At 37.0% G+C, this 22,292-nt stretch overlaps 1 protein-coding gene across 2 annotated transcripts in view; it reads right to left on the bottom strand.

Annotated features, from left to right (window-relative positions):
• fzr (fizzy-related) overlaps positions 1–22,292 on the bottom strand; it is a 54,442-nt gene that overhangs the window by 14,873 nt on the left and 17,277 nt on the right. For both annotated transcript variants that reach the window (XM_065226804.1, XM_065226803.1), the window contains one exon: positions 20,716–20,968. In XM_065226804.1, coding sequence (XP_065082876.1) covers positions 20,716–20,968 — 253 coding nt within the window. The remainder of the gene's footprint in view (positions 1–20,715; positions 20,969–22,292) is intronic.

The following is a 22,292-nucleotide window of genomic DNA, read 5'->3' as shown; positions in this document are numbered from 1 at the left end:
TCGAAAAATCAGACTTAGAATTTTGATTAACAGAATTCGATTAACTTTCAACCCCGTCATAAAATACCCCATTTCAATTCAAAACATTTTAGGAATAAACATATTTTTTCAAAATTCATTAAGGCTCATCAGAACTTGAGGAGTTTGCGGTATTTTTTAGATGGATAGATACAGAATCTGCTCATAAATTACGGGAGTTATGATAGTTTTAGCATTATTATCAGACGTTGAGGGTTTGAGAGTTAATATAGGGTAAATGTCAGCATCGGCACCCATTGACTGTTTTCGGCAACCAAAATTTAAATGTTAACTTCACTGTATTCTGCCATGCAAACACGCTGAGTGTATTCACACGATTCCTTAGTCTTTCAAGTTTCATCTGATTTCAGTTTTACGACTGAGCAATGCCGTTATGCCATATTTTTCTTTAAATGAAATATGTGCATTACAAAACGCGGCTGATTTCGAGTTGCCGATAATAGAACAGCTGGTTAGCACGCAGGTCAAATGGAAAAAAGGCTAAGAATTATTTTCGGTAATTTCTCGTTTTTTTCTTCTTTTTTATTTATTTATTTGTCAAGGCTCAATTGAGTTAGCTTTGCGGAGCCATAATTCAATGTATTTCAACAATATTTCTTATGATTTAGCAAAACGGGGTCCAAATACTCGCGGCTTACTCGAAGTTAAGGAGTGTAATTTAAAAAAAGGGTGGACGTGGACTCGTTTTTTCTTTGTTTCGACTCTTTCGGTGCCCTAAACATGATTTATTCACATTTGCAAGTTACGCCCTTTTGGTAGAAACAAACAAGATCAATTTACGGGGGGCGACCCCGGCGTAGTGGTTTAAATCCATACCTTTCACGCCAAAGTCACGAGTTCAAATCCTACCTCCGGACAAGTCACGAATGACCCAAGAGTGTTAAAATGACTATAATAATAAAAAAAAAAAAAAAAAAAAAAATCAATTTAAACTGATCGAAATGGCTTGTTTGAATTCTCCTTATCTCCTGACATGTTCCACGGCGATTCCAGTTCAGGCCATAGAAAAGCAATCCCATTAACACACTTATTTACACGTACGCTTCAACCGTACAGCCAACGGTCAGTCAGCTTTTCATGGAACAGTGCCCAATATGAATGCACTTATATGCATCACACCCGCTGCAACTAACGGTAGACACGGGATGGTTCGCTCGAAAACTAGTTAATACTAACTGTTGATTTGGCACGCTCACGTATGTTTTTAAACACCGCGGCTTGTTTTGTTTTGATTCCATCGCATCAGAGCCATGTGATATGTACTTTACTGTGCTGTGCTCAGATGCAGAGATTTTACGATCGTTAAACTCGTGGGTTTTGGAATGCACTTTTTTTCTCAGACCGACGACCACTTTGCGCCGTCCGCAACCATTCGCTTGGGAAAAAAAGTATGTCTCATCATCAAGCAATCGTACGATGCTCTAAGTGCCACGCTCGTTGACCATAAATTGCGGACTTGAGATTTGCCGGTAGTGTAATAAAATTTGCATTTCGTGGGGTAAATGAAATTCAAATAAAAGTACAATAAAATTAAGCTTATATGCGCGGGGACAATATGGGCTCACAATAAGGCACACACACAAAAATGCAACAGTGCACGAGAAAGTACAGTGCGAAAGATCGCTATGGGGAAGATATGGTATGTATTTGTTTGTGGGGTTGGGTGACTGAAAATCGCTGACCGGTAGTAGAGCGTCGTCAGTGCTCAGCCGATACTCCATATATAGGGAAATGCGGTTGACTGAACTCTGCATACCCGCATGTGTCTGTCTGTCTGTTCCATGGAAGTACGTGGGAGTAGTGGAAGTAGCACTCCAGAATGGCACGACATTTTATTACGTTTATTACCATACACTTTTCGAGTAATTTACATTTCATCAAATGTCGAAGACGGCGCACAGTTGCGAGGCCTGTATTGCAAAATTTGGCAATGGTGAAAGCTAAAACCACCACCTCCGTTAAGTATTCTTGTCGACGTCGTCACCGGGGGTTGATTTGAAACAATTTAGCAAACATCTAAATGACGAAAATGACGGGCACAAAAAAAAGCTCGCAAATAATGGTCTGCCAAATAGATTTTCTGCGGAATCGTTCCTCATACAGATGTGCTAATTAGCTATGCAGAGCCTCTTTGAGTTTGGTTGAGTAGAGCGTTTGGAAAGCGGTAATTCAACATTTTTCTTGAGCATTCGACTGAATTGGTTTCCATCGAGTGAATACCAAAGTAGATCATAAAGGATCATCAAATGCTGTCAGAAAAACTATAAATGTGACACATGACTCAGCGCATGGCATGTGTTAAATTAAGTCCCGTTAGGAACGAGCATATTCGCAGTACCGAACGCATTTTCTGATGAAATCACAGACGACAGAACTGATAAACGCGAAAATTACATAACTTGCACGCATTTCAAAATCAAACGCACCACCAAAAAGGGGAGCAATTAAATTTTCTTTCCGAAAAGTCAAGCGTTTCGTAATTAAGTCGACCGACTTGCAAAAACCGCACCAGTAAATAAGCGATAATATTTGCAAAAAAAGCGTCACATCCATTTGGCGAAATTGTCCTCCTGCCAATCAAATACGGATCGTTTGCATGGGAATTGTCATCAAACAAAGGAGAAAAAACGCACCTAAAATGCGTGGCCAAATTAATATTAGCAGACGCATCTGCCGGCTACCGAAAGCGAAAGTGGAACCGTATCGATCGCTGCAAGCAAACGCATTAGATTTTGCGAATTTCAATTTTTGCAAACCTCCGCGGAAAACCTAACAGAGTCATTAGTATGCAAAGATGCCGACCAGGTTTCCTTTTGTCTTAAGTTTTTTTTCATGAAGGAAGAAAAGAAGCGCAGTGCGTTACGCACTCACGCACGCCAAATATGCTACCGGTTGCTATTTTGCATTTGTCATTCGCGAATGACAAAACGTTTGCGAATTTTGAAATGCGACGTTTTGATTGTGCCAAAATTTGCTAGCCCCATCCCTACCGAAAGCTAGGTGGTTGCAATTAATTATGAAATTTATCGCTTATCGCTCTTAAACGACAGCTATCAGCATGTTAATGAATTTTATCTATCGAGCAAAATTTCAACGGTGCTATTTCAATTATGGCTTTGCTACCACAGACAGGGGCGGGTTGGCACCTTTCGGGCATCAAGCGGTGTCACGTTGGCAGGCGGAATGGTAAATGCGAAACGATTAAAGTGGCGGTCTGGTCATTCACCGACGGTAATGCACGGATGATGGGGGAACAGCCGGGACCCAAATATGTACTTCCTTTAGCCATTTGGCTTTCCTATATTCAGTCACTTCCTTTTAGTGTTAATTGAGAACGGTTAGGTTCTTGTTTCCAATGTATTGGCGCAAAACGCATGGAAGTGGACATGTTCGAAACTGTAGTACGGTGATTATCCCATTTTGTCGACCACCTGATTGTAGATATAACGGTTTTGACGTAGGATTACGTCTTTCGGCAACATATTGGGGGTGCAATTAAAAAAAAAACCAAAATCAACCGCGTTACGAAAAGTGGTCAGGTTTTGATCATTTATAACGCTTTCAACAGCGGATGGATTTTAATTTTAGACAAGCCAACCGATTGGAACTTTTCCTATGAATCTGCTAAAATGAACACTTTATCAATTTTCAATAGGTAACTTATGCAAATTACACAAGTGTCTAGCTGTTGCAATGGTGTTCAAAATTATCACCGAGTGATTTCCCTAACACAGTCGCCGAATATTGATACCGAGCACGTAATCCTATGTCAAACCTTAAGTCGTGTCTTGGATACAACCTTTTACTTTTTAAGCATTTAAGGATTTTGAACACTCAAATATTTCAAAACTCACGTATCAGGCCGTACCTACGGAGATGAACAAAAATCGTAATTCAGACCTTATTTCGAAGATGACAGCAGTTAAAGATTTTGGATACCAAAACATGTCTTAAATCGCAACTTAGGCCTTTTGTACGAAGATAAACACAGGTTGACCACTTGATTTAAGAATTTAAATTCCAGATTTTTCCCGGTTGACTAGTCTAACATAGTTTTCCCGGTTTTCTGAAAAAGCTAAATATGGTATAAATACCTAAAATAATATTATAAGTTTTATCGATGTTCTACAAGAGCGAGGTCTACAATAGCATAGTAACGACGAAATCCCGACTACGAATTTCCCGTTTTATTCCCAGAATGTTGACATTTTCCTGGTTAAAACCTGAAAAGGAATGGATCATGACTACGACAGTCACATTTTTCCTGGGGTTGTGTCCGGCGTGATTAGCACTCATGCCTCTCACGCCAATGGTTAAATCTTATCCTAGGTAATTCACAAATGACATAAAATGTGTCTATAAATAAGCAGTTTTCTGGATTTGTTTTATACGTTCTAAATATTAATTTTTTTCTAGGTTTTAAGGTGATACGACCCAGAGAAGCCCGGGCTCTGATGCCACTTCACATTTTCCAGGCGATAATTATCTTCCACCGGAAAACATACAATAACGCAGCAAATATGGTGATGCATATTTAATGCCTGAAATCGTAATAGTGTCGGAGATTAACTCGCTAGAAAACTTGAAGTGGCAGTGCACGTGCCTATGATTTGTGGATGCTGGATCGTATCACTTATAACTTCCATGATAATTTACTCAGAACTCTTTACATGATTTCTTTGTACTAATGAGTTCACGTTTGTCTTTAGAATCATTCCCCTTTATAGCGGTCTTTTCAGAACTCCCCTAAAATAAACATGAGATTCTCTCCAAAATTCGCTTGTCGCTTTATACCAGTCGCAACATACTCTGCAGAGCACTTGACGAAAATTTTTGAATACACCATAAGACTGACCTAAAATGTGTCATTCGTGACTCATCAGGGGTGAGATTTGAACGCAAGTCTTTCAGCGTAAGAGGCATAAATGCTAACGATTTACGCCAGGCCCGTATTCAGTTAAATATTATGAATGAAAAATCAGTAATCCAATTGATTTAATTGAAACAAGGATTAGTTTTCCGTTTGATTCAACAGTGTAAAAGTTTGCTCTCATTTTTGCTGTGTTAACCGTTAAGTCAACCAAAATGAGATTAACTGGAATATTCAAAATAAGTTACACCATAACAGCTGGGGTATTATGATTTGAAATGCTGCATGACATGGATTTCTAAAAAATAACTATTCCCTACCGTGTACTGTACACCAGGATTCGCAAAATCGGATTCCGGAACCCCGGAACTGATACCAAAAGAATCACCTCGAATAGTCTGCATTTTCCATATCGCATTAGTGCTTGCATGATTTGACTTGCTGCATTATTATTTGTCTTCAAATTTTACTATGGCAATGTGGCCAGATGTCATCGGATATACCGGAAACTGATTTCAGAGACCCCATTGCCAGTTTGACATGATTTGACATGTCCCATGATATGGCTACTTTGAACGTAATAATGTTATAGCAAACCCTATCTTGGAATTCGCGGAACCGAATTCCAAACAAATTAACAATAATTTCGGACTGATTTGAGATTCGGGCGTAACTGTTTTTGTAAACAATAACAACAATCACTGATTGTTCTCGACTAAATCTAGATAGAGCTGGAATTAGGGCGTAACAGCTTTTGTAAGCATCGATGATTTCTCGGAAGCCATGGCTCTCCCTGGAAATCGACATCACCATCACATATATCATACACGACGGATATGTTGGTGTGTGTAGGCGCAGGCATGGAAAATCATTTGCATTCATTTCATACATTCATTTACATTCATTTGCCTCTAACTTTCTTCATCAACAGCATTCCGCAAATTGATGTATAGAGCTTTTGTAGGTTTTGTTATTAGCTACAAGTTTTGCTCATAACTCAAATCTGTATCTCTTATGCATCACGAACTAAAGCGGGCAGAACTTGTTGCTGTTTTGCAGTGAATGTAAAATACATTCACTAAAAAACAGTAGTGGCTTCTGTTCGCTCTGCTTCGTCATGCATAAGAGATACGGATTTGACTTATGAACAAAAGTTGTAGCTAATAACAAAAACTACAAAAGCTCTATGCATCATTTTACGGAATGCTGTTGAAGAAAAAAGTTAGAGGCAAATGAATGTAAATGAATGTATGAAATGAATGCAAATGATTTTCCATGCCTGTGTAGGCGTGCTTTGAATTCCGATAAATCAACGAGAGAAGTCATTGTTTACAAAGGCTGTTACGCCCTAATTCCAGCTCTATCTAGAAATGCTCAATCTCGCAAACTAACAACAAAACCAGGTAGGGGAGTGATACCTCTAGCAGTAGGTATTTGTTTGCAAAATCGAACTTTTATTCACGAGAAATCGGTGATTGAAGCCATTGTTTACAAAAACAGTTGCGCTCAAATCTCAAATCAAGAGCCACATGTGAAAAGGGCATACAAGCTTTTTGTAAACAAACCTTTGTAGGTTTTTTTCTCGCCAACCAAGGGTCGCCTACGCAAACCAACCACATCATCGGAAAGGGGAAAGTTTCACCTACCCTGTGATGTTGATGGTTTGCGTTGGTGTCATATGGATGGCGAGAAAAGGGCATAAGAAGGTTTGTTTACAAAAAGCTTGTATGCCCTTGTCACATGTTGTTCTTGAAATCAGTACGGAATTGTTGTTTCAATGACAGATGAACTTAAATTAAATTTTCAACAAGACGGTAACAGCAGAACTTGAAGTTAAATGGCTTTCTTTTAAAAAACTTTTAACTGCAAAATAAAATAACAATATGCTATCAGACTTATGTCGGGACTATTGTAGAAAAATGAGTTTTCATCATGATAGAAACTGCCAAACTTAATATCGATTTGCTTTCATTTTGTTTACCGAATTTGCTCGGGATGATTACTGAGATAAACACATTTTATTGCTATGTTTGTTTTATTATTATTATAGTCACTTTACTTAAATTGATTGATTTCTTTATTATAGAGACTTTCAGCCGTTGGCTGGTTCGTCTCTGAAAAGATAGTGTGGGGTCCAGAAGGGACCTCATCTACACTTTAATCAAAGATATCCGATTGAATTCTATTTAGAACTACATTTTGAATTCTCCTTAGGCTTCACCTGAAATCTGGAGTTCCTAAGAACTACCTTTACAGTAATGCGTAGATTTCACTAAAAGTTTATTTCAATTCTTCCCAAAACTCCTTTGGAAACCTCCGTCGAATTTCCGTGAACTTTATTAGAGTTCCTCAAAAATTCAGTTTTTTCAAGTCCAAGACTTTCTAAAATTCTCTAATTTTAAAATATATGAAATTATCCATGTTCCAAACCATACAAAATGCCAGATTAAGCCTCAGAGTTTTTCAAAAATTATTTTGTTACTGAATCTAAATTCATTAAATAAAATTAGGAAGTCCTATTTCCGGAGAAGATTTTTTTTAATTAACTTCAATACAATACAATGAAAAATGTGCTTCGTAAGATAATTAAAAATTTCCCTGAGTAAATTGATGGAACTCTCTGAGCGGAAAAGGTTTTTTTTTCAGTAATCAGGTAAACACATCTTAATCCTTGTTACGTTTTACGCATTGTTGATAGCGACACAGACAAGACTCGGGTCGCATTCCACTGCAGGGTTACTTCCATTCATTTTGCTTACAACATATGTTTTATGGTATTATGGAATCATAAGATGTTATGATGATGATGATGATGATGATGGTCCCACCACTTACCCCTACAAAGATTTGTGCCGGACGATTTATCTTTAAGATAATTAAATATGACATTTTAACCAGCCTATCAAACAAAATCGAACTGGTTACAGTTACAGATATAAATTACCTCTAGAGTTTACAGTTGCTTCACAGCGATATAAATGTGGAAAAGCTCAGGCGTCCACCTTTTAGATGATGATGTTTTGTTACAAGATAAGGTTGTGCTGTAAACATGAAATTTTGCCAATTGACAATCAATGGTTTTCTGATCGCTGTTGGCGAATCGTGAAGAATGAGTGAAAGAAAATAATAAAATCGCTTATTGCGACTCTCATAAAGCGAAATTGGCAGGTTTTTCAAACACATGCTTTACAACCTATTTTTGTTACTTACAAATACAAGATATCATCGTAATACCTTATGATTCCATAATCCCATAAAACAATTTTTGATGCAAAATTAATGGAGTAACCCTGCGGAGCGAAATTTTTGAAGTTTGATGAGGAGAATAATAGCATTAACCTATCTATTTTAAAATGGACCTAACTGAAAATTTTATTGGAATTAACGTTACCTTTTTATATTAAAGAGCGACCGAGGATGATCATGAAACAAGGAAAAAATGGGTTAGTCTTCTATGTGATTCCTAATCTGAATGTATTGTTATAAACTTTTAAAAAAATCAACGAAATGCAGCAAGTGTCTCATGTTTGTGTTAACAGAATTTTACCACCAGACACAAAACCATCCGGTATATCTCTCCTTTTACGTGGCATAGGAAATGCCTTGACTGCTGCCATTCCAAAGCTCATGCATTCCATACAGTTTTCTTCAGTCTCAGTTTTATATCTGAAGGAGAGCAGCAGGGTATACTGTTGTGAAAACATGTTATATAACGTAGTCTTTGGTCAATCGTCAATCAATGAGTACGCACTCTCGTTTTTCATTTCCGCATTATTTGTACACACGTTGTCTATAAATTCCGGAACAAAGAATGATTACAATCACAGAAAACGCCTTGCTGGTGGTAATCGATATCAATAGTATTATTAACATTGAAACTACCGGCGAGACGGCACGATATAGCTTCAATAAATCGTCCCGATCCTCTAAATTGCCCCAGTTTGCAATTGTTATTCATGCACAAAGTTCCACGTCCGACGCGCCAAACGCGATTGAAAAATGTTCCTCCGCGCTCCGCGGTATGTGTTAGGTATAGTTGGTCGTCAGCCGGAGAACCGAGGCAACTGACCGAATCAACACTCTCTAGTCAGTTAGCTCGAAAAGTTGAGCTTGAAATCTCTCATTTCATTTGTTTTTATTATTTTATTGAACGGTGCTGGACGTGCGTGCTAATAACATCGCTGGTGTGCTAATGATATCGGCAGGAGTGGTGCTGGTTGCGTACTGAGTAGGTAACACTCAGTCAGTGCATTTTACCGTCAGGCAACGACGTGGTTTAAGATTTATTTTTATTGCGAGCATTTTTATTCGAAAAAGTATTAAACCTTATGGACAGATTATGCGGGTTCTGGTTTTTGGATAATGTTGAACAAAGTGCGTGAGCGTGGAATCTAAGTGATTTCGGACTTTTCCGAATAGGCTGGTTCGTAAGCAAAAAATGTATGCCAGAATCTAGATCCTACTGTATTGCAAGAAGAACCCACGCACCCGTTGAGGGAATTGAAAATAAGTCTAAAATATACTTGAACTCTGCAAGGAACACAAATGGAATGAACATCAAATGTAAGGTTGGATTTCCTACATCCTCTGCATGTTTTTTTGCAACAATTGTAATGTCAGTTCTTACAATGGACTTTAGTGTACAAGCAAGTTGTTCTAGTCCTTCATGGGATGGTTTTATAGTCTTTTGGGGAAATAAACTTTGTTTAAAAAATACACTAACATAAAAATTACAAAATTAATTTAAAAAACCTTGCATGTTTTTTATGCAAATCTGCAATAGAATATTACGTTACCTGGTAGAGTGCAACAATACAACATCCTACCCATTTAACCTTCCTAATGCATTAGGAAAAAAAATTGTATGGGAATCCGGGTAAAAAATGACCCCAATGCACTAGGAAGGTTAAATCACATAGTCTATGACTGGTACACCCCAAAACTGGATCAAATTATAAGCAGTGCTGTAACTGGTGCTTTTCTTTTACTATAAAAAACGCTCCATAACTCTGAACATACTACACTAGTGGACATCAATATTAGAACACTTTAAGAAGTATGGCTCCTCCCAAATCTAAGTATCAGAGGAATTCTATATCATGTGTGTCACATTATCATGCTACAATATCAGCCTAAGAAGGAACCAATTGCATCATAAACGTAGGAGAAATAAATGGAATTGTGATTTTCTCCTTCGGAAATAACTATAAGGACGCCATACAAAAATGTATGGGGAATTGGTCATTGTCAAAACATTATTTAGCATGTCAACAATTATTGAGACATCAAAATAATCAAAGAGTTAGTTCAAATAATCATTAAACTTCATTGAACAAAAATCATTGGATGATCACATAGGAGAAACATACTTTTATGTCGGTTGGATCTTCATATAGCTTAGCAAAAGTCATGTTTAATGATTATTTGAACTAAGTTATTGGTAATTTCGATGCCATAATAAGCTTAGACATGTTTAAACATTATTGGGTTATTTTCAATCATGATTAAGTAATGTCTATACATATTAGGGCACCAAAATAGCCAATAACCAAAAACATAATTATTGACCTTGATTTTCGCAATGTTTGGCGGGAATCCAACCGGCAGAAGTTATTTGATAATTGATTTTAACTGACATGGATACGCAGAAGCTAACTTGGAAAACCCCTAAATGTATGTATCTCATATTTGATCATCGCTGATCAATCAATAATTTTTGTGATGTTCGAGAACTTCTAGCTATTGGGTCTGCTTAAAACTTTTCAGAATTGAAGTTTAATGATTATTTGAACTAACTCTTTGATTATTTTGGTGCCACAATAATTGTTGACATGCTAAATAATGTTTCGAAAATGACCAATTTCCCATACATTTTTGTATAGCGTCCTATTTATTTCTGAAGAAGAAAATCACATTTCCATTTATTTCTCCTACGTACATGATGCAATTGACTTTTTTTAGGCTTACATTGTAGCATGATAATGCGGCTTCCTAGCAGCACCGGTGGTGTAGTAGTAAGCGTGATTACCTCTCACCCTGGGTTCAATCCCAGTCGGCGCCGCCGGGATGTTCTGAGGCATAACATCTCTGATCACGTCTTCCTTCGGGAAGTAAAGCCGTTGGTCCCCGGTTCATGAGTTGATAGGTCGATAGGTAGGGTCCAGGTGTGGGAGCTGCCTCCCTGGCGTCGGTACCAAAGGTGCTCAGCACGGAAAACAAGATCGACGGAAAACAAATCAAGGAATAAAAAAATGTGGCTTCTAAACACACATGATATAGAATTCCTCTGATTTTTAGATTTGGGAGGAGCCATGTTTTTTAAAGTGTCCTTATATTAATTTTCACTAGTGTAGACTAAAAGTTTTGACTTTTTCAGCAAAGTTGCTTGTTTAGACATTTTCTCCAACTTTGCTGAATATATCGTTCCTGTAGGGTAAATTTTTTGATGCAAGCGATGAAAATATTTACCTTATTTGACACAACGATCATGACTTTTGATAATAAAAACAATTTGAATGTAGAAAAGAGACCAACTACTAAGAATTCAAACACTTTTCTTCCAAAATAAATTTTAAAAATTTACTCTGTAAGCTATCGTGGTAGGAACAACGGCACAATCACTTTTTGCCCCGTACGCGAACATGTTGCGAGTGAATGAAAAGAATAGATTTATTGTAATTTTGACGATAATATGAATGGAGTGAAGGGAATTTGGGACGATGGTTATATTCGATCATCCCTAATGTGTCGAAGTATCCTTGGTTTGAAGGGTTGGAAGTGGATCGAGAATTTATTCGTGTGATGATCTCTTAACCTATTATCGTCAGGGGGTAAACAACATCCTTAAGGGGAGGTTTACTTGGATTTGGCTGAAAAACAGTTGAACTTTGGATTTTTTTTTAAGGAGAATGAAAAGACATACGAACTTCCGGTTTCGATAATTATATTTGTCCACTATTCCTGAATACTTGGAAATTTTTTGAAGGTAAGAAAAACAAAATGGCGGCTCAAAATGGCGGCTCGCGTGGAGGAGTGTCAGTCAGGTTTTGCTGCAGAACTTCGAGTGCACACCCTCTGGTGGTGAACTGAAATGAAATTTTTTTTATTGTGGTTAAAGTTGATAATATTCCCTATGGCTTATACCTAACTAGAACGAAATCCGACAAAAATTGACCAAATTATGGACATTTGAAAATTTAGTGCTGTTTTTACCCCTTTTTTTCTCACTTTGACCTTGCTTAAAAAATAGTAACTAACATTTTTTTTTTCATTTTAGGTATAAGCCATACAAAAAATAGTATCCTTCAAAGCGCAATTTTCCGATTGTAAATCGGATCATTTGTTCAAGCCCTATGCTCTAAGTTGTTATAAAAAATATGGTTTCGAGAAAAACGCGTTTAAAGTTTTTGTTGCGTCCCTCAGCGCGCATGACAAAGGTTCACTCAAAGCGCCATTACTCGCTAAATATGTTTCGGATCGTAAAATCCTTTTGGCCACATATTCTACACACTTGTAGCTTTCATTTTATGCAAAAAAAAATCAATTTTTTTGAAAAAATCCAAGTAAACCTCCCCTTAAGAGCTCAATTTTTGCATGTGGATACATTGTGTTTCAGATTATCTATTGGCGAAATTTGAGTGTTCTAGGACTTTGTTTACCCCCATGACGATAATAGGTTAAGGTATTGCCGAAGCCAACATTTCCCCTATATGTTTTCTTGAATATTCTTAATATATGTTTGTATTTTATGAGTATGTGTGTTTGAATTGTTTTTGTATATTTGTCGCAGTAATAATTCAGGGTGTCAACTCAAAGAAGAAAACTAAATTCCCTGATATTCCCTGATTTTCCAAAATCATACACATTATTCTAAATTTATAGCTTTAAGAGATATTATGAGCCAGGTAATCAGCTAAAGCAGTAACCGTTACTTTGATTGATAATGATGTGTGAATGAGACTGCACTCATTTTTATATCAATCAGCTTGCTATCTTTTAATCTACAAGAACTTGAAGATAAAGTAATCGTAAAACGATCGGTTTAATCCCAATAACATGCATTTTCTACTTGTAACTTAAACTGGTCTACATTTGATTGACGACGAATATATACATAAATTTGATCGTCAGAAACTGTTTAACAAGTTCATGATCCCCCTATTTTTTTCAATTCACTCCATTTCCTCTCCTTGACATGTCAATTTCCTCATCCTTATTAGTTATTTTCTGACTGTTTCTGAGCTTTCCGTTAGGGATATTTCCGCATATGAAACACTTGTTTTTAATCTCCCGTTATAAAATATATTCCCCGTGTACACTTCAATGCCCATCCCATCTCCGTTGAACATTTGTTATAGATAACACGTTTAACCAAACGTTTGATCGCAGCGGGATACCTCCGGTTGGAAATCGTTCACAAGCACGTATTGCAACTCAAATTGTTACTTATTATTGAAACCCAAATTGTTACTTGGGAGATGACCAATAAGCCCGCTAATTTTGATTTATTTATTTATTATAGTCACTTTAACACTCTTGGGTCATTCGTGACTTGTCCGGGGTGAGATTTGAACTCGTGACTTTGGCGTGAGAGATATGGGTGTTAACCACTACGCCGGGGTCGCCCCTCTAATTTGGATTGATTTTGGTATATACAGCTAACATACGACTATACAGGGCTTCAGCACATTATTAGTAGGGCTTTTATTAAACAGGCTAGTTGCTTGGGTTACTTATGATTGTCCCCCATTTTTTCCATCAACATTCAGAGTTGTACTTTCACAAAATTAGCAATGTTGGCCCATGTGAGTTCAATATTTAATCATAATCTGCTACTTCTAGCAATCTTAAATTCGTCCATGCAAACAGGATCATAATTCTTATTTTTTATTGGACAGTTTAATGTCTGAATTCATCCGGCTCTTAGGCACATAATGAGGGAACTACAAGTATTCAGAAATATATCTCTTAATTTTATGCCATTCTTGCATTTACACAAAGACGCTCCAACCCATTTTCAGAGGTTTAATTTGTGTTGGGCCGAACTAAACAAAGCGCCACCCAGAAACGCGCTAATCCACTTGGAGCATGAGTTTTGTCACAAACAACAATGTATAGCTCTACACACTGATGTAAATGGATTTTTGCCGTCCCTCTGGATCCCACTTCAACTCAGGGAGGGCCCAAAATCATCAAAATTCAGTTCATTAAACAGAATCTCACGAACACTAGCGTATTCATAGGATTTTGACAGTTCTTACAGTAATGCAGCTGTAATTTTTATACAATACATATGCAGCTGGAGCAGATTATGTTCTTTATTTAAACAATTAAAATAATTCATTTAAGCACCCACAAGCTCACAATTCTATTGAAGATTTTATGAATTTACAATCATCCTAAAGCTACACCGAGTTATTAAATTGTATGAGACTAGCGAGATCAGTAATACTTTGCAGAAAGGATTAAGAAATATTTCCCTGATTTTTAAAGAAATTCTCTGAGATACCCTGAAATTCCCTGATTTTTCAGATTTTTTTTAGGTAGTCGACACCCTTTAATTGTATACTTACAGAGCTGATATAACGTTGATAGGATTAAGTACATGTTTTAGAAATAGTGAATTTTTTATCAAGAATCAAATTTAAAATATCCTTCACCCTCTTCCCATCCATACAATGTTTATCCACTAACCTTGAGAAGACCGCGAGTATGTATTTGTTTCAATTCCTTTAACTTTAGATTTGTAATGTATAACGCAAATAATAACTTGCCTCTGTAAAGTTTATTCGATTGAGCCTGTACAAATAAAGTAGCAGTGTTGGAAAAGTTCGCGATATTTAACGAAGTTCACCATGGGAAAAGTTCGCTAGTCATAGTGAGTTATCGCGAACTTTTCCATCACTGTAAAGTAGTCAACAAAGAAAGGCATAATATGACAGTTGTAAACAGATTTGTAAACAACTGATTAATTCCAACTTACATTGCAAGTTTTATAAAGGTTTTAAGGATTATTCAAGACTAAACTATGGCCTACACGACTATGATAACACCAAAATTGTTACTCGGGATGAGTACATATAATTTGTCTCGGTGCGATTTGGGTTTTCTCGCAGTTTTCTCGGAAAATCTGAATTTCCGGTTTTTCCGGATTTCCCGATTGGATGGTCATCCGCGGATTTTTCCCGGCTTTCCTGGTTCAAATCTTAAAAATTTCCCCGTTGTTAATATTTAGTTAAAAACGAATGTGCTGATTTTTTTTTTAAACTTTATTTAAGAGATTTTTAGCTTTAGGCTAGTTCATCTCTAGAATATGCTGAAATGATTGCAATATCACCACATTATTTTCGAGATACTTCAATTTGAATAACTTTTTTAGACTCGAGTCCTCTTATGATTTTAAAGCGCCAACATTTACAAAGTACCAGAATCAAGGATTTTTCAAGGTCGCATAGCTGACCGCTATGGGTCGTTATACCAAGTTTAAGAGGGAAAGATTAAATTTAAAAAAATGTTTTAGAAATCAATGATTTTTGAACTTTGAAAAATTTTCAGGGTTCTAATAATTTGAAGATTTGTTTATAGAGTTTTGAAAATTCCCAAGAGATGATGAATTATTTCTACCAAATTCTGAGAATACCTAACTCGGTGAAAAATTCAACGGAGCTCTGACAAGACTTCCAAATTAATTATGAGATTAAATCCTGAAGAGTTGTGAGTAGAATTCCTAGGTGATTCCGAGGAGAATTGGAGAGGGATTATGAGGTGAATAGCAAATGAATTTCAAGGGGCTTTTAAGGGAAATATAAACAGAATTTTCTAAGGATTTCAAATGAATACTGAGGGAGATTCGAAAGAGAACTTTAAGGAAGTGCCAAGAAAAATACCATAGGGGTCGTATTTTGAGGTTAATTAAATTTAAATTAAATTCTTAAGAAAGTTTCAAGAAAATTCAAAAGATTTTCAATGTATTCTGATGAGAATTTAAAAGGATTTTTGAGGAGAGTTAAACTCAAACATAAACATAAACTCATATAAAATATTGATTTTTTTTTTCAAAGATTAAGATTATTAAGAGTCTAATTAAATAAGTTTTTGCTGAAGAAGCATATTTTTGATTGAATAAGCTCAAGCTTGATGGAATATGTCAAGATTTATTTGTTTTCTCGGTTCTCCCGTGTAATTCCCGGCTATTTTTGAAATTACCGGTTATTTCCCGGTTTGCTGGCCTCCAGTGCAACGGCTATACCAGTGTTTATACGATCTTATGAGGCCTGTATGAATAAAGCAAGAAGGGCCTACTTGGGAATTATCGTTTGGGGGGTAAACGGGTCAAGAATGTCCTCCAGCGCTAAATTTTTGTATTGCCAAACCCATCATTTACCCTATGTTCATAGAAAAGAGTTTTTTTTTCATTATTATCATAGTAAGACAGTAAGACAAATTTTTGATACTCATAAGAACAAATCTTTTTGAGATACTAGGGGAAATGGCTCTAATGTTGGCCTATGGATCTAAGATTGGGCCCATCGCTAAAAATCTGCTATTTATCAACTTTATCTACATGAACGCGTCATTGGGACGGTACTAATGGATATTTTTGGTCGCTATTGAAAATTTAGTCGATTGCTGAATTTATGTATGGGCCCAAATTAGGGGCATTTCCCCTATATAGATAAAATGAAAAAATAGGGTTCTAGAAAAAAAAAAGTTTCACATTTTGCCATTTCGGACCGCAATGCACGTGGCTAGGATATAACAAAAGATCAGAGTATGTGATAACATAACTACTGCTTCTGTCTCCCAGGAAATCAGGTTAAGCCCTCCCGCCGTCAAAATAATCTAAGGGCCCTCCCATAGGCACGCGGTTCGCGTTTTCAACCATATAATTATAGCCAATTAACAATAAAAATACGCACTGAAAGTAGGTGAACCTGAAAATTTATGTGTACGGATACTTTTCGGTGGGGTTCCCGTAAGTGAAATCTAGTGCAAACAGATTGTCTAGTTCTGAACACCACAAAATTGATTGTTCGAATGTTTTGATATAACTAATTCTCGACGAAAATCGCAAAACACTTTCTAATGGACTTGCTACGGCAACATAACAATATTCTGGTTATTTGCAACTCACTTCTGGATAGTAGATATCTAATTACTGCTGAATGTGGCCGTCTGAAATATGTGTATAAAGAAATAGAGAAGGGTTAGTAATTTCCATTTGATTTCACTACCTTAATTGCGTGTCCTTGACAGATACGCGTAATTCGTCTGCAATGTGCAGAATTATTCAGTTTCTTGCATTAGTTCAAGATACTGAAGAAGTCTGCACATTGTAGACGAAATACGCGTATCTGTAAATGATAAGCAAATTAAATGGAAATTACTAATCTTTCTTTCTTTCTTTATAGTGGCTACAAACTCGAAAAAAATACTTTGGCAGCTACGTCATTCAGAAAGGAGAAAATCGATAAAGATAATTACAAGATTTTCAAACTTTGATCTGCGAAATCCGCGATTTCTCAAAAGAAATCCGGGACTTACCTACCATGCAATAAACTTAATTTAAGATTTTAAAAATTCTGCTTAGGAATGTGCCAAAATTTTAAGGTAATTCCAAGGAAAACTCCATGTGAATTTAATTCTGAATTCCGATATTAGTTCCAACAACATTTTGAAGAAAAGGTACTCTGAGGATCCATGGATATACCGGTGATAATTTTTCAATGACAACGAAACAGTTTCCGACTTTTTAACCTCACTTTATTTGGTGTTGTAGGGCAAGGTCTGTTGCTATTTAATGGGGTGCGACGAAGCTTACTACACTGAAACTTTCCCGATGGTAGTTCGTTGCGGTTGCGGTCGCAACACTATTAGTGCATGCTAAGGAAAATTCCAAATGATTCTTTTCAGGAATATTTTTCGGAGAATTACTAGCACTATTAATTATATGAAGAGCATTGGAGAGTGAACACAGAGAAGATTTGTAAGAGTATTATGGAGTAAATTATAAGTGAATTTATTTTTACCATAAAATTTTTGAGAACATGGGCGCAGAAAAAGGATCAAGATTCAAGGTTTGGGAAAAAATACTAAGGCTTAGATTTATTTAGATTTCATGCTTATTAAATTATATGATCCTGCGTTTAGAGAAATCTTGAAGATTTAGGGCGTTTTATTTAAAATTAAATATTCCAGGCACGGAGGGGGATTAGGGAGAAGATTAGGGAACGTGAGAAGTTCTCAAGTTCCAAAACTAGCAAAAATATTTGAAGTGCCGAACTTTAAAATTTAAGGTTGCGAACATAAACTAATCAAAAGGCTGAGACTTCATTCTTCTTATTTTGGGATTTAGGAACTTTGAAAAGTTTCTAGAACTTAGAGTTTGAAACTTTATGGCTTTGATATTTTATGAGATCTAAGACTTAAATAAATGTTAAACTTCAGATAAACCATGAACATTTATTGCCAATTTGATTTAGGACCAAAAACTAGAGCACTAGTGCGAGAACTGGCACACTTACCCTACCATAAAACATTTATCTAATAATTGTGAGAAAACTATTGTTCCATGACGTCCAAAGTCTCTTCATTTGTGATAAGGAATTACAATTGTTTTCTATTTATTTTCTGAAAACAACATATTTGTGACAGTTAGATCAGCCTACTGTCATAAGCGCGTCGTCTTTTTGCGAGCTAATACATATGCGTGTAATTTATGACATGACAGAAATTTAATGATTTCAAGATGAAAAATGCTATTAGCCAATTATACACTCTGTTGGCTGTACGGTATTTTGGCAAACAAGAAGCGCACGCGTATACTTTTTTTTTTGGTTTAACAGTGACTTACGCACCTGACCACAATAATGCGTAGCCTGCTGTGTATCATCGACGATAACGAAAGGGAGCCTTGGAGAAGAAGTGCCTCACTCGACACTCAAGTCAGTCAATCCTATTATGAAATCATAGCCGAAAGAATAAACAGCACTAATAAATCCGTCTGCCGACTGCGAATGTCAGACGAAAGGAAGAAGACCTGCCACCGAGTTTTCTTCGTTTAGAAGGGTATCATCGGGCGGAGCAATTAGCCCGGTTTGGAAGATTGGAAAATCGATTTCGGTGCGTCTTTCGATACGTGTGTCAACAACCGGTTACGTGCTAGGGCAGTACCGAATCGTAAGCTGCGTTTGTCAACCACTCACGCACGCAGCGAAATTGTTAGTACCTGCATATAAATGGACAATACATTTCGAGTTAAATCTCTGTACGACGTAAGGTAGCGCTCCAGTGATCTTGTAATTAATGGAGCTAAAATTCAATGAAGATACAGTTGATCATTTTCGTCGTCTGAGTGGTTTCACTTTCCGGATATGAGAATACTTTGTTTTACTAGCCCGTCGCTACGCTCCTCTCAATAAAAAAACATGTGTAGGATAGTAGCTACGCAATAATCTTGCTGGATCGTATGGTGCTAATTAGCTTTACCGAAACATAATAAGATCGCTCACAAGATTACACTTTCACTGCATTGCAGGTGTCTCCCATGGATATAATAACTTCAGCGTGATTAAAAATTCTAACAGTACTTAGAGTCAATCATTAACGAGTGAGTGAGTCGAGAGCTCTATTTATTACTACCGTAAAACGGGGTAGCTTTGATAGTTTTTTGAAGTATATTCTAAATATTTTTTACAACAATTAAGGTTTTTTCAATTATATTTGTTTTGAACCAGTGTCTTAGTGTGTACGCGATGTTCGATTCTCTTCATCTATTTTCTCTTTGCATTGATACAGCTAAGCGAAACAATTTTCTAAAATTTGTTCAATGTAGAGTTGTAACAGGTTGTATTGGCTATCAAAAGCAAATGCATCGAGAATCGTTAATTCTTGCGAGTTATTAACAAAAGAGAAAATCGACGGAGAGAATCGATCATCGCGTTTACGCTCTTATGCATGTTCACTGTCGATATGTTTAACGGATTATTATTGTATTTGAACTATTTTGTTGTCTTGTGACTGAACAGTTTTTAGTTTTGGGGTTACTTTGATAATACTCGAAAATATGTAAAACATACTATATAAAACTCTATACGATATCAAAGGTAATACCGTAAGCTACAAAATGCAACCAATGTTTCCAATTCGAAAATAGTGCAGAGAGTAAATTTAATCATTATGTTCTACTATGAAAGTTACGGCATTATCAAAGATACCCCGGTTTACAGTATTTCATTAAATAAATTGAATGATTTCCAATAGATATTGTGTAGCGGACGATTGGTCACACGAATGTTTGTGGAATTCATTCACAAGCTATGTTGAGTAATGGTAATGTACCGTTGTGTTTCTGTATTCTCACATCAATTCGAAATCCATAAAAGAAGAACAAAGCTAGGTGCGGCTACCAAGCACATGGCTGTTTACGTAAGATAAACTATCGTAACTAGGAGGCTACGAACAAATAGTAGGACAAATACAAACAATGAGACCAGACCGCTGATAAGGAATTCAACATACTTTTCAGGTAGATAAGAACAAGCTTGTGCAAGTGGATCGTAACTTTCCGAATGATACACGACGTCCAACATGTATGACTCAAACATGCGACCACATGAGTCCTCCCGATCGATTGCATTTTAATTGCATTCCTTTAGACTTGTTTTTGTTTATCTCTCCTTTTGCCTCTTCCTTACCGGTTGCATTCGGGTAATCAACAACGGCACGAGACCCAGCGCAAGCAAGTGTCACATTGCACAGTAGTCCAACCCAGAAACCAACATAAAATAGAAAACAAATCCACATACCTGCTTCGTCGGTGACTGATACTTGAACAGACCGGGCCGATTGCTGTTCGACAGGAGGCCAATTTTGTCCTCCGCTACGGATTTGACGTCTTCGATCCCCGTGCCGAGTAGTTCATTCTTGAGCAAACAGCCGTAGGCTACACTGTCCCGAGCGGTTTCTCCACAGTCGCGCTGCTTCTTGTTCGACTGCGGGGAGTTCTCGTTAGATTTGGTACTGAGTGAGGCGAAATTGGTTTGCCAGTTGTTGTTGGCCCTGCGGTAATGAGAGGAAAAGTTTTTCGATGCATTAACGAGTTTACCTTGGCCTAGATTTTGGTGTGGGTGACCCGAAATATTCATGGTCAATAGCAGGACTAAACTGATTGCGTGCGCACAAATCGTGTTATGATGAATATTACAATCAGGTTGATTGCAGGAAAAGCGTTAAGCAGGGCAAAGTAGGGCAACAGCAGCGAGTTTTTTTTTAGGAATACAGTAATGACCCGATTATATCAGCCAAATTTTTTCTCACTCATGTTCAATATGGATGTTTAAGGTATACTTTGTAATCGCATGGGTTACATAGAACATTTGAAAAGATTTTCAAAAAGGGGCCTGACCAAATCGGATCATTACTGTAATTGCTTTCGTAAGGCTCAAAACACACAACTCTTACAATCCACACAGGTTGAGTCAAATGTGCCAAACGATTGCATTTGTAGTCAACACTGCTTAACATCAGGTAAACGAGCGCAAGATGGTTAGAACCTGTATGATAGAAACTAGTTAACAGGATTATGCAAAATGTTAAATAAATGGGAAAGATTTCATTGGCGAGAAATTTGCGGAAGAAGCCATCGTTTACGTTTGCGACTTACCCCCTTAGCTAAGCTAAGCGGCGAATTAACGACTATAAGGACCAATGCCGCAAACGTAAACAATTACGTCTTCCGCGAATTTAGCTAGAATGAACACTCGCTCAAGTAAACCACCACGATGATTGTTGATAGGGAGAATCTGCCTATCTGATAAAATTGGTGGCTTACATGGGTATATTTTGAATTACGAGAAATTTACGAAAGAAGCCATTGTTTACGTTTCCAGCATATGAACGCTCAATGTCGAAATTTGTATTTGTAAAACCTCAATTGCTGCAGCTTTGCAGAGGCGTAATGCAATGCAAACTAATAGACGAGTGCACGAATGGATTTGAGTTCACTCACTCGATAAAAACTTCCCGACAGTGCTCTGGGTTTTCGTGGGCGTACTTCGGTTCTCGTGAAAAGAACCTAGTAAATTATTTACAAAAGTTGATAGGCTATTTTCAAATGTTACGCGAGCATTATTCATGTGTTCATTTTTAGTAAACAGGGCCCCGCTGTTGTGTCAAAAAATTTCAGTAGATGAACTAAAGTTCACCCGTGCACAGGTCTATAAGATTTATTATAAGGTACACCGGGGCAAGTTGGGCTGCGCGGGGAAGTTGAAACGGATAGTGTATTTATAAGCGGAAGTGATTATTGTCGCGCTTATGTTAAATTCTCATTTGATGACGGTCGAAGCGCGCCGCTCATAAGCGCGCTGCAACCCCGCTCATA

The sequence above is a fragment of the Ochlerotatus camptorhynchus genome, unplaced genomic scaffold, assembly GCF_037179485.1.
Source record: "Ochlerotatus camptorhynchus isolate MF236.1 unplaced genomic scaffold, CSIRO-AGI_Acam_v1.1 ptg000261l, whole genome shotgun sequence".
Taxonomy (NCBI): Eukaryota; Metazoa; Arthropoda; class Insecta; order Diptera; family Culicidae; genus Ochlerotatus; species Ochlerotatus camptorhynchus.
Note: the sequence above shows the minus strand (reverse complement) of the source record. Positions and strands in the feature narration are given on the sequence as shown.